The sequence below is a fragment of the Pseudophryne corroboree genome, chromosome 11 (assembly GCF_028390025.1).
Source record: "Pseudophryne corroboree isolate aPseCor3 chromosome 11, aPseCor3.hap2, whole genome shotgun sequence".
Lineage (NCBI taxonomy): Eukaryota > Metazoa > Chordata > Amphibia > Anura > Myobatrachidae > Pseudophryne > Pseudophryne corroboree.
In genome coordinates this window covers 169,790,411-169,803,445 of record NC_086454.1, presented here as the reverse complement: position 1 = coordinate 169,803,445, position 13,035 = coordinate 169,790,411, and the positions used below count along the sequence as shown (strand labels likewise).

General features: G+C 43.6%; 1 protein-coding gene across 4 annotated transcripts in view; it reads left to right on the top strand.

The window, feature by feature from the left end:
• LOC134969246 (USP6 N-terminal-like protein) overlaps positions 1 to 11,866 on the top strand; it is a 379,876-nt gene extending 368,010 nt beyond the window's left edge. For 3 of the 4 annotated variants that reach the window (XM_063945070.1, XM_063945069.1, XM_063945068.1), the window contains exon 15: positions 6,449 to 11,865. In XM_063945070.1, the coding sequence (XP_063801140.1) occupies positions 6,449 to 7,917 (1,469 nt within the window). In that variant the 3' untranslated portion in view covers positions 7,918 to 11,865. Of the gene's footprint in view, positions 1 to 6,448 lie in introns of all 4 variants that reach the window. The other variant, XM_063945071.1, reaches the window with a different exon arrangement.
• Positions 11,867 to 13,035: the final 1,169 nt, after the last annotated feature.

Sequence of the window (13,035 nt, the reverse complement as noted above, 5' to 3'; positions counted from 1 at the left end):
CAATATAGAAGCATTCCCCTTCTGGGATCATTGACAGTATCTTAAGAAGTAAGTTAGAAATTGAAGAGGTGAGTGGTTGAAGGTTTTATGTTACGTTTAGAGGAAACTGAGATATTTAGAGTTAAAGATACATTAGAACCAAAGAATTGGACATATCACTTTTAGCCACTAAATATATCAGTGAATAGACTACCAAGATTTAAAATAACATTGTACTGTGATCCATAGATCATAACACCTTCATCCATTAAAAAATTTATTTTTCAGCAAATTGGTACATAACACCTTCATAAACGCTCTTCAATTCTGAATTTAATGTGACATATATGATTACGTGGGATGCGGTCAGGATCCCGACAGTCAAAATACTGACAGCGGAATCCTGACGGTCAGAATCCTGGCGGATGCCTGAGGTAAGGGGTTGGTTAGGGTAAGTAAGTAAACAGTAAGGGAATGCATTAAGATTAGTAACTAAGTAACAACCAAACACAAAGCGGCACACACCGCCATAACCAGGAAATGTACGCATCCAAAACAGTCATTGGTATGACTTGTTAACAGCTAACATGGCCGCAACCAGTGAGTATATACTGTGTTACAGAAAGTCAGGTGACTGCTGTAATCTGACTGGCTGCTCATATCGGATCTGTCACACCTTCCCTGCATCCTGTCCAGTACTAGCGATGTGATCCTCCTCTTTGCCTCTTATGGTCTGCACCATCTTAACTGCACCATCTTAACTGCACAAATACAGACAGAAGTAAAAACATAAATAGAGTTAGCGTAAATATAATAACAGCGATCTGTTGGGATTCTAAATGTCGGAATTCCAATGCCTGGATTCTGAATGTAGGGATCTCAACTGCAGGGATTTCATACCCAACCCTAATGAAAGACCTTTGGCTCAGGTGAGTATGTCTGGTTACCCCACAGAAGTCTTTATTAAGAGGGGGATGGGGCTAGGTTATATATTCTGCAGTAGGGCATCCAGATGGACAAATGGTGAGTGTGAGCTGGGAGGAAAACATTTTGGGGAAGTCTTAGCCAGACTGCCAATTCTATTTCTTTTCTTATCAGCCCACACATTTTTACTTATTGCACAATATTTTTTCCACATGTTGGGGATTTAAAATCCTTTGCATTGCTCTTTGTAAAGTTAAAGTTTCCTCCCACACTAGACTAGCTCTATCTAATGGGCATATCTAGTTGTCGACTTGGACCTGTTCGGCCCACGCGTTAGGCCCAACGGTGCATTTTTCATTGCAGCCTCAGGAGCTGTGAGGAAAAGTCTGTGTTAAAACATACCCTCTTGGTTTACTGCTTGGGGAGACACACAGATTCCACATTCTATGTGGAATCTATGGGTTACCATGTGTTGCATGAGGATTTACCAATATGTTGCTGTTTGCAAAACTGCTGCTTAGTAAATATCCCATAAATAATATATATATTTTTATGAGCGTCCCTTGAAATTTTTACTAGGATTGGTGTTTGCTGAATGCTGAGGAATGGTCATGCTAGCACTGGGAGGTCCCTGTCTCATTAATACTCAGAACGTAGCTAATGTAATGCAGCCGTATAAAAGAAAAATGCTATTAGATGAACACAAACCATCCCCAAAACTATACTTCTATATCACACCCAATACACAACAAATGTAATACATATTATGTTATTTATTGAGATATTTGTCTGATGTGTACAGTAAATGTAAGCTTTTAAAAAACAATGTTTAGCTGTTGAACAGCAATTTGTGTCCTGTGTGATTGTTTTACAAAACCTTTGTGTTTTTTAGATGTCTTTTAAAGGATCTCACATAGGGATCAGTGATCCCTAAGGACAAGTGTAAATACAGTGGTGGCAGGTAGTGGGTATGGTTTTCTGAAAACCAAACCCACCCAAATTTTACATATCTGAGTACTTCTGAGCCCAGGCTCCAGTTTTCCTGCCAGGCCCTGATTCATAAATGAGGCAAAATTTCATCTTCCCAGCGTCTGTTTTTGGAAATGATAAAAGTGCCTTCCCCGTGATTCGAGCTCCATTTCACACAGAGCGCTGGAAGGTTAGGGTGAGCTGTGGTCTGCAGCACTAAGTCAGTGTCAGTGAAGGTCTGCTGTGTACAATTAAGCACTGCTGTGGTAGACTGTGAAGGGCTGTGGGTTGCCTACAGCACTAAGAAGATTGTGTCAGTGAAGGACTGTGGGGTACAAGCACTACTGTAGCTGTGTCAGACTGAAGGGCTGTTAGCTGCAGCACTAAGATCTGTGTCAGTGAAGGGCGGCAGGGTGCAAGCACAACTGTGGCACTACTGCTGTGGCTGTTTCATTCTGTGAAGGGCTGTTGGCTGCAGCACTAAGATCTGTGTCAGTGAAGGGCGGCGGGGTGCAAGCACTACTGTGGCACTACTGCTGTGGCTGTTTCATTCTGTGAAGGGCTGTTGGCTGCAGCACTAAGATCTGTGTCAGTGAAGGTCGGCGGGCTGCAAGCACAACTGTGGCACTACTGCTGTGGCTGTTTCATTCTGTGAAGGGCTGTTGGCTGCAGCACTAAGATCTGTGTCAGTGAAGGGCGGCGGGCTGCAAGCACAACTGTGGCACTACTGCTGTGGCTGTTTCATTCTGTGAAGGGCTGTTGGCTGCAGCACTAAGATCTGTGTCAGTGAAGGGCGGCGGGGTGCAAGCACTACTGTGGCACTACTGCTGTGACTGTTTCATTCTGTGAACGGCTGTTGGCTGCAGCACTAAGATCTGTGTCAGTGAAGGGCGGCGGGCTGCAAGCACAACTGTGGCACTACTGCTGTGGCTGTTTCATTCTGTGAAGGGCTGTTGGCTGCAGCACTAAGATCTGTGTCAGTGAAGGGCGACGGGGTGCAAGCACTACTGTGGCACTACTGCTGTGGCTGTTTCATTCTGTGAAGGGCTGTTGGCTGCAGCACTAAGATCTGTGTCAGTGAAGGGCGGCGGGCTGCAAGCACAACTGTGGCACTACTGCTGTGGCTGTTTCATTCTGTGAAGGGCTGTTGGCTGCAGCACTAAGATCTGTGTCAGTGAAGGGCGGCGGGGTGCAAGCACTACTGTGGCACTACTGCTGTGGCTGTTTCATTCTGTGAACGGCTGTTGGCTGCAGCACTAAGATCTGTGTCAGTGAAGGTCGGCGGGCTGCAAACACTACTGTGGCACTACTGCTGTGGCTGTTTCATTCTGTGAACGGCTGTTGGCTGCAGCACTAAGATCTGTGTCAGTGAAGGTCGGCGGGCTGCAAGCACAACTGTGGCACTACTGCTGTGGCTGTTTCATTCTGTGAAGGGCTGTTGGCTGCAGCACTAAGATCTGTGTCAGTGAAGGGCGGCGGGGTGCAAGCACAACTGTGGCACTACTGCTGTGGCTGTTTCATTCTGTGAAGGGCTGTTGGCTGCAGCACTAAGATCTGTGTCAGTGAAGGGCGGCGGGGTGCAAGCACTACTGTGGCACTACTGCTGTGGCTGTTTCATTCTGTGAACGGCTGTTGGCTGCAGCACTAAGATCTGTGTCAGTGAAGGGCGGCGGGGTGCAAGCACTACTGTGGCACTACTGCTGTGGCTGTTTCATTCTGTGAACGGCTGTTGGCTGCAGCACTAAGATCTGTGTCAGTGAAGGTCGGCGGGCTGCAAACACTACTGTGGCACTACTGCTGTGGCTGTTTCATTCTGTGAACGGCTGTTGGCTGCAGCACTAAGATCTGTGTCAGTGAAGGTCGGCGGGCTGCAAGCACAACTGTGGCACTACTGCTGTGGCTGTTTCATTCTGTGAAGGGCTGTTGGCTGCAGCACTAAGATCTGTGTCAGTGAAGGGCGGCGGGCTGCAAGCACAACTGTGGCACTACTGCTGTGGCTGTTTCATTCTGTGAAGGGCTGTTGGCTGCAGCACTAAGATCTGTGTCAGTGAAGGTCGGCGGGCTGCAAACACTACTGTGGCACTACTGCTGTGGCTGTTTCATTCTGTGAAGGGCTGTTGGCTGCAGCACTAAGATCTGTGTCAGTGAAGGGCGGCGGGGTGCAAGCACAACTGTGGCACTACTGCTGTGCTGTTTCATTCTGTGAAGGGCTGTTGGCTGCAGCACTAAGATCTGTGTCAGTGAAGGGCGGCGGGCTGCAAGCACAACTGTGGCACTACTGCTGTGGCTGTTTCATTCTGTGAAGGGCTGTTGGCTGCAGCACTAAGATCTGTGTCAGTGAAGGGCGGCGGGCTGCAAGCACAACTGTGGCACTACTGCTGTGGCTGTTTCATTCTGTGAAGGGCTGTTGGCTGCAGCACTAAGATCTGTGTCAGTGAAGGTCGGCGGGCTGCAAACACTACTGTGGCACTACTGCTGTGGCTGTTTCATTCTGTGAAGGGCTGTTGGCTGCAGCACTAAGATCTGTGTCAGTGAAGGGCGGCGGGGTGCAAGCACAACTGTGGCACTACTGCTGTGCTGTTTCATTCTGTGAAGGGCTGTTGGCTGCAGCACTAAGATCTGTGTCAGTGAAGGTCGGCGGGCTGCAAACACTACTGTGGCACTACTGCTGTGGCTGTTTCATTCTGTGAACGGCTGTTGGCTGCAGCACTAAGATCTGTGTCAGTGAAGGGCGGCGGGGTGCAAGCACAACTGTGGCACTACTGCTGTGGCTGTTTCATTCTGTGAACGGCTGTTGGCTGCAGCACTAAGATCTGTGTCAGTGAAGGTCGGCGGGCTGCAAACACTACTGTGGCACTACTGCTGTGGCTGTTTCATTCTGTGAACGGCTGTTGGCTGCAGCACTAAGATCTGTGTCAGTGAAGGTCGGCGGGCTGCAAGCACAACTGTGGCACTACTGCTGTGGCTGTTTCATTCTGTGAAGGGCTGTTGGCTGCAGCACTAAGATCTGTGTCAGTGAAGGTCGGCGGGCTGCAAACACTACTGTGGCACTACTGCTGTGGCTGTTTCATTCTGTGAACGGCTGTTGGCTGCAGCACTAAGATCTGTGTCAGTGAAGGGCGGCGGGGTGCAAGCACAACTGTGGCACTACTGCTGTGCTGTTTCATTCTGTGAAGGGCTGTTGGCTGCAGCACTAAGATCTGTGTCAGTGAAGGGCGGCGGGGTGCAAGCACTACTGTGGCACTACTGCTGTGGCTGTTTCATTCTGTGAACGGCTGTTGGCTGCAGCACTAAGATCTGTGTCAGTGAAGGTCGGCGGGCTGCAAACACTACTGTGGCACTACTGCTGTGGCTGTTTCATTCTGTGAACGGCTGTTGGCTGCAGCACTAAGATCTGTGTCAGTGAAGGGCGGCGGGGTGCAAGCACAACTGTGGCACTACTGCTGTGCTGTTTCATTCTGTGAAGGGCTGTTGGCTGCAGCACTAAGATCTGTGTCAGTGAAGGGCGGCGGGGTGCAAGCACTACTGTGGCACTACTGCTGTGGCTGTTTCATTCTGTGAACGGCTGTTGGCTGCAGCACTAAGATCTGTGTCAGTGAAGGTCGGCGGGCTGCAAACACTACTGTGGCACTACTGCTGTGGCTGTTTCATTCTGTGAACGGCTGTTGGCTGCAGCACTAAGATCTGTGTCAGTGAAGGGCGGCGGGGTGCAAGCACAACTGTGGCACTACTGCTGTGCCGTTTCATTCTGTGAAGGGCTGTTGGCTGCAGCACTAAGATCTGTGTCAGTGAAGGGCGGCGGGGTGCAAGCACTACTGTGGCACTACTGCTGTGGCTGTTTCATTCTGTGAAGGGCTGTTGGCTGCAGCACTAAGGTCTGTGTCAGTGAAGGGCGGCGGGGTGCAAGCACTACTGTGGCACTACTGCTGTGGCTGTTTCATTCTGTTAAGGGCTGTTGGCTGCAGCACTAAGATCTGTGTCAGTGAAGGGCGGCGGGGTGCAAGCACTACTGTGGCACTACTGCTGTGGCTGTTTCATTCTGTGAATGGCTTGTCAGTGAAGGGCGGCGGGGTGCAAGCACTACTGTGGCACTACTGCTGTGGCTGTGTCAGACTGTAAAGGGCTCTGGGGTGCAGCATTGTGAGGCACTGTGTTGTTCAGCGCAAGCACCGTGTTATAAAAAACTAAAATAAAACTGTCAAATAATGTTCATTAGGTGTCAGTGTGCCACCATTACTATAAGCGCAGTGAGTCACAGCAGTGTGTCTAAAATAATATGGATATCAGTCCTACTTTCTTCCTTTCGTGTTCCCTGATGCATTTTGCTAAATAGTTTCTTTATACCCTATGTGTGTTTTTTTTAAATCCAGTATCCCTACAGTGTATCATTATCCATCTATTCTCCATAACAATGTCAAAGTGGAATCGACTTCGACAGCTCATTAGAAGTCTCCAACAAATCCCTGCTAGGATTTCCTCCCCCTACATTTTCCCATATTCCCATTAGCACTCAAAGTAAATAAAATGGTTGTATTATACTACTTAGTTCCTTTTTTTTCTCTTTATTATTTTTTAGGAAAGGCTGAAGAGTTCCCCAAAAAGACCTTGGGTCAGGATGTTCCTGTACACCTACTTCCAGTTAAACAAGCTGTGGAGTTCAATGGACAGAATAAGACTGACAGTGAGGGTGCCCAACAAACTTCTCAGTCTCCCGTGGATGTAAATGAGAATAACTCAAACACAGGTGATAAAAGCAAGACTGTTACATCTGCCCCACAGCAAAATGGAACTTCCAGACTTTTTTTGGAAAGCGAGATGGACATTCAGGGCACAGATAGGCAGTCTGTAAATGAGATGGATACTCCTAAGCAGGTGGAGCAGCATGTGGTAAATCTTATTGCTGGGGCAGAAACAACAGTAGATGGGTCAAAATTAGAAAATGACACATTTATTGAAGAACTCCCGGACCATCTATTAGAAAAGGGCACAAAAGAGTTTCCTGGATTATGTATCGTGCAGGAAGGTAGTTTTCCAGAACAAGGTTTATCCATCTCTACTATAAAAATGGAAGGTAACACGGTAACAGACAATTCCAACTTGGGAGATTTTACTAAGAGAGCACAGTCACAGCATCTTATGCCAAGTGACACTACAGGCACAACTCCCACACTCCCAGCTTTAGGAGACAAAGACCCATACCAACCGCATTCAGTTGAAGTCTGTCAGACTTCTCAAAGTGAGAGTGAGACCTTATCAAATATTAAGGACTTTCCTTCATATGATTCTTTGTCTTTTCCACACGAAACAGAATATATTTCTACTCCAGAAGAAGAAAGCACTGCCCTCACTGATACAGGACAACTGGTCTCCCTCTTGCCGCCTGGTGTACAAACCAGAAGATGTTCTTCACAGTATGATAATATGTCACATTCCGATCAGGAAGAATGGCCTCCATGCCCCACAGAATCCTCCTTGGATGATTTGGAAAGAGAGTCGTGGCAGTCTGACTTATGTAATGCTCTGGATTTGGTCACAGAACAGCCTAACGATCCAGGCGAGCTCCTACAGCTCAAACCTATCATTTCTAGTCACCAAGGACCGTCCTGCAGTGTGCCAACATTACTTATCACCCAGTGTGACCTGAGAGAACCAATCAATTCTCTTAGCAACTCCTCACCATCTTTAAATAGTACTTATAGCCCTTGCCATGTTATTAAGACAAGAACCCCTATTCAAGTGTCTCATGCAATCAGCCAGGGCATCATAGATAGCAAGCAAGCAGCACAATCGTTGATTGAAAGTCCCAAGCATTTCCTTGCTCTTGGTAAGCATAATGCAGAGGAAAAAGATGGAGACCAAATTGGTTGTGAACCCCTTGTAAATCATATAAATGGTCCCATGAGTCCATGCAAAAAATTCCCATCTCAAAACTCAAAGCCAATGCTACCAGAGAAACGTCCAGTTATTCCCAAATCGCTTTCCAATAACAACTTCTACTCAAGCAATCAAACCATGGCTCAAATGTCCAAGTCAGTAACATTCTAAACAAGAACAGAAGATGATGCATGACATGCTATTGTGTTTGCTTCATTGTGCTGTGCTGTGTGTGAGCCATTTTTATGCGGGACATAAAAACAAGGCATGATCTATAGCATAGACACGTGGAACAGGACTAGACTTATCATTTTCAGCTACACTGGTTTGACAGGCTGGATTTTAACATCTTTTATTATTGTTTTTTAATACAAACAGATCACAAAGTGCTTATTTTTGAAAAAAAATTATGATTTATTTTTATTTTAAAAGACGTGCATTTAATCAAGTTCTGGGCAGAGATAAAGTATTATTGAGTATCTTTAGGAGGACAAAATATTTTCTCACCTAAGTGTCCATTAAAAGCACTTTTGTTAAACTTCATTACTGGCATATTCATGTGGATAGTGCTATGGGGTGGCATTGACAACCTTCATCTTATTTGCTGAATTTTTCTAGGGAGTCCGAAATTCTAAATTGATGTATTTCAGCCATGCTGGCCAGAAACCCTACACTGTCTAGGACTAGCTTTCTATACAGTTTCCCAGTAGTTGTTATTACTAGTAAACTGTTAATTGCACATATAGAGTTCAGCTCACCTAGTTTAATTGATGACTTAGCATAGGGACCTTCATATTTGTTTTGTATTGTTTTTTAGGAGATTCGTAATGATTCTTCATACCATTACTCCACTTCGAGTGTTATGTATAAAATATGCATCTACTTGTATAATTTGGTAATGGCAAGGAATATTCATTTATGATCTTTGTTTATTTATAATATTCTGTGTTCATCTTTTTATCCCTATTAACCTTTAAACAAAAAAAATATTTTTTCCATGATACAGATGTTTTCCGTATATAAGCATCTTATAATAAGAAAACGATGCAATAACAAGCAATATTCAGCAGTAAAGTGCATAGTGAATTAACAGTACAGTTTAACCATTAAAATAACATTTGAGCTTATGCCAAATAGGCCAATGCACCAGTCAAGAAAATGAATCAGTTTATTTCTAAAATAATTATTTAGTACTTATTTATTTAAACAGAAAGTTAATTTTATTGGGTGAAACCAAAGGCTCCACAATTTTCCATATTTTTTTTTTTAGATATTTATTTCTTAAAGAAAATAAAAATTGTTCAATATTGTAATGTGTAAAGGAGAGGGACAGGTACACAAGGTTTTTCTATTTGTGTATTCTGAATAGCATAGATTTCATTGCATTCATTGTCATTTTCAATGCTGCAGAAACATTGAGGGTTTGTCTAAAAACTTTAATAGGTTTTTTTTCCTGCAAACATCTTTTGATATTTATCATAGTCTGTTTGCTTTCACCTACTTCTAATGAAATTAAAAATGATTTCATTTGTTTTGTGCATTTTTTACAGTTAATTACAGACAGTAACCTTTCTTCGTTAAGTGTCTGATTAAAGCCAAAAATTAAAGAATTCTAGATTAACATGTTGTACATGCCATGTAAATCCAGACAGCTAAAAGAGCGTAGAAGGCTGTAGTAATCAGTTCATATAAATAAATAGGCAGTATGCGTGACACCCTGCTCACCAGCTTATGTTGTACAACCTGGTATAACCCTGTAACTCTGTTTCAGGATATGTAGTTACTGCTCCTTCACTGCAGGCACTTCTCTAGTATTTATAGTGCTCTGTCCATACTTAACTGATTGTATATACATAGTGATTGTTGGAGCATAGGGCCTGGCTCAGAGATGGCTGATAATGCGGCCGCGCTTGCCGTTGCTCTCTCAATAGCTGGAAATATGCAAATGCTTATTTCAGCCTTCTCTTTGTACTCCACCATGTGATGGAGTGTATGAACGCTGAAATGCCCACTTTTGGGCTCTGTGGTCAGTGCAATTGCGATAGATCAGTCGCACCAGTGACATTTGCGATAGCCAAGGGTCTACCCAAGCTACTCTCCTCAAATCCAACTAAACATGACCTCTGTAGCAGTTGATTTGAAAGCAGGAAGGCTGCTGCATTCCCAGACATTCCAGTGACACTCTTATTACACGTCCTTGAAGTGGACCCTTTTTGTAATCACTTTAGGTCACCTCACAGTCTCCACCAGGAAAAGCCCAAGTTTCACAAAGCCATTTGCAAGTTTTAGCAATCCTGTATGCAATTGCGAATACCATCAGACATTAGGGTGCACAGAAGGTGGTCCCAGACTTTTTGTGCATGCGCGGCAGTAAAAAACATTGTTTAACTGGGGAAACATTGATACTACGTCTGTCTCTGTATCAGGCCCATAATTCCAGTGCTCAAAAAATACAAGAGGATCACACAATTGTGCAATATAGTATATAAGAAGTGGGAATCCATTCTCCTGTTACAGTAAGTACTGGGTGGATTTTATGGCCTTGACAAAGATGTGCATCCCAGATTTAACTTCAAAATAATGATTCAGATTAAAATCACCAGATAGTGACGCCGAATACCATTACACAGCAAGCAATGTAGCACTGGACTTCTATCCTCTGTAGTGTGTTTGCCTGGAGTCAATGCAATTGATTTTCAGTTATGAATTAAAATTATGGTACTAGACCAAGTTGATTGCTAGAGACAAAGTTGTTGAACCTTAATGCATTTTGATGCTTACTTACCTCTTTTTTTATGGTCATTTGCAGTGGCGACTCCAGAGATGAGGCTGCAGCGCAGTCAAAATGTCAAATAGGGGAGCCAAACCATCTACCAGTGAGTCAGTATGGGATGATAGTTGGTGGCAGTTGGCGTGGCTCCCCTATTTGAAATTTGGACTAGGCTGGAGCCCCACCTCTGGGGCCGCCACTGGTCATTTGGGTAATTAATTAAAAGACCTGCAGCCATTGCAATATGTCTTTGCATATACGTGTTAGCAGATTTGCTCTTGGGCACCCATTCCTGCAACTCCTTTCTGTTATGCACTATTATCATCCTAGGGACCAACATTTTATCAGCAGCTAGCTCTGACGTTATCCTCCCACACTCTCTGCACTATAATATACACTTTGAAACTCTTTTGTCATTGAACTGTTTGAGACTTAATTTGACTACAGACGTTTATATGTAACATTGTGATTAAATGCAGAAATTCACACGGACCATTTATACCTAATTAACAATGCAATTGTTAGCCCATATACACAGACCCACACAAACTTAGTGTACCACTTTGTTTACCTATAACAGATTGTTTAATTGAGGTCACACACATCACAATCAAAGCTGCTCTTGAGAGTCAGGGAGGTAGCTTTACTAAGGTTCCTATAAATGAAAAGTAGTGATGTTGGCCAAAGCAACCATTCAGAATCTGTCCATCATTTTCTAGAGTGCAATATGGAATTCATAGCTAGAATCTGATTGGTTGCTATGGGCAACATCACTTTTCATTTTTGGAAGCTTTAGTAAATTTAGCCCATTGCATCCCACTTTACCACCTTGAGCACAAATCAACACCTTTACCAACCTATTAGCTTATTTCAAAATACTTTACTTCAAGTCTTACATGGTAAATGTTGGTATATGACAGAGGTGCCTAGCCAATCAGCATATTTGGTGAAATATTTCTGAATGTCTTGTACTGCCACATTGGGGGGCAGTTTGTGTGTGAAAAGCGTGATCAACCATTAGTCATTAGGTTAACCTAAATATTATCATATTTAATTAAACTTGAGGAAATTAAATTCTAATGAGTTGCTGAAAATGCTAATTTATTCTATTGACTAATATAGGAATGCAGTCATAAGGTTTTTTTCCCTTTCATTTAAACATTATCTTAAGTCATGTTCCTGCTGCGATGATTATCGAATAATTTCTTCAATTACAATGTGTCTTCCTTCAGAACTCATGAATGTTACCTATTTCTCAGACCAAAATAAAGAGTTGTTACTATAATACTGTAGATGTTTATGCTTAAAAATGTGTTTAGAAATAATTTGTAAAATTCTTTGGAATTCGCAGACCTGAAGATATGTAGATCCCTCAGTGTAGGCAGCACATCATTATATTATACAGTATAAACAAAGACATCTTATCTGCATCTGTCATAAGAACAATGAAATAATTTGAATTAATTAATGAATCTCAAAGAAAAAAGTTCCATCATACAGATGAGTCCTCCGTTATCTTGGCTGGCTGAGGCATTAGTCGCGATTGGCCATATGCAGCGTGCCTGGGCGCAATGAGGCATGCCTAGTCATAGGAAGGCGTGTCTAGGCATAGGGAGGCACACAGAGTGTTTGGCATTACCTTTAAGTGTAATACCTGCGATCATCCACCAGATGTCGCTTATTAAAATCACCATTGCACATTCGTGTGGTCTCCATTAAAATACAATACCGAAATACATAGTAAGAACTACTTTACTGGTGTGTCTCATTACGCTACAATATGCTACAGTATGTCATACAGTATATTACAGTGTACAGACGTAAATACAGTAGTACAGTGTATACAGATGCAAATGAACGTGATAAAGCCACCGTATAGTCCAGTGATGTTAGGAATATGTGAGCGTCCAAGTCCCGAAGACAAATCAACAAATAAAACCAGTAGTGTATACAGATGCAAACGAACATGTTACAGGTACAGTGTGGTCTATTGATGTTAGGGATGTTGTATGTTAGCGTCCAAATCCTGTACCCATTTCGGCATGATCAAAACCAATGGGCTTATGCATCTGTCATTCGGCGACATGTCCAAGTGGAGAAGTGTGCAGCTTCCCATGCTTAGAGTTCCGGGTTCGATTGCCAAAGTGCGAATGCATGTTAATTTTTTCCTTGCACTTTATTCATTTTTTATTTTTGTTACTATTGTACTGTACTATACTTTCACACAAGTTTTACATAAAGCAGGGCAAAGCTGCAGGGGCTGTATTCTATAAAATACACAGCGGCTACGAGGATAAGGTTCTATGCACCATATGGTACACATACATTTCTGTAGCAAGCCAGACTTGATTGAAATGGCTACCACCCGTGACCCCTTGCCTCGTGGAAGCCCTCAGCTATCACGCGAGCGACTGCATAGGTATTGCAAGTGACAGGGCAACGCTGAAGGAGCATCTGAATACCCTAGCAAAATACACAGGGGCGATAGGGCTATGCGAGCTCTACGCACATTACAATAC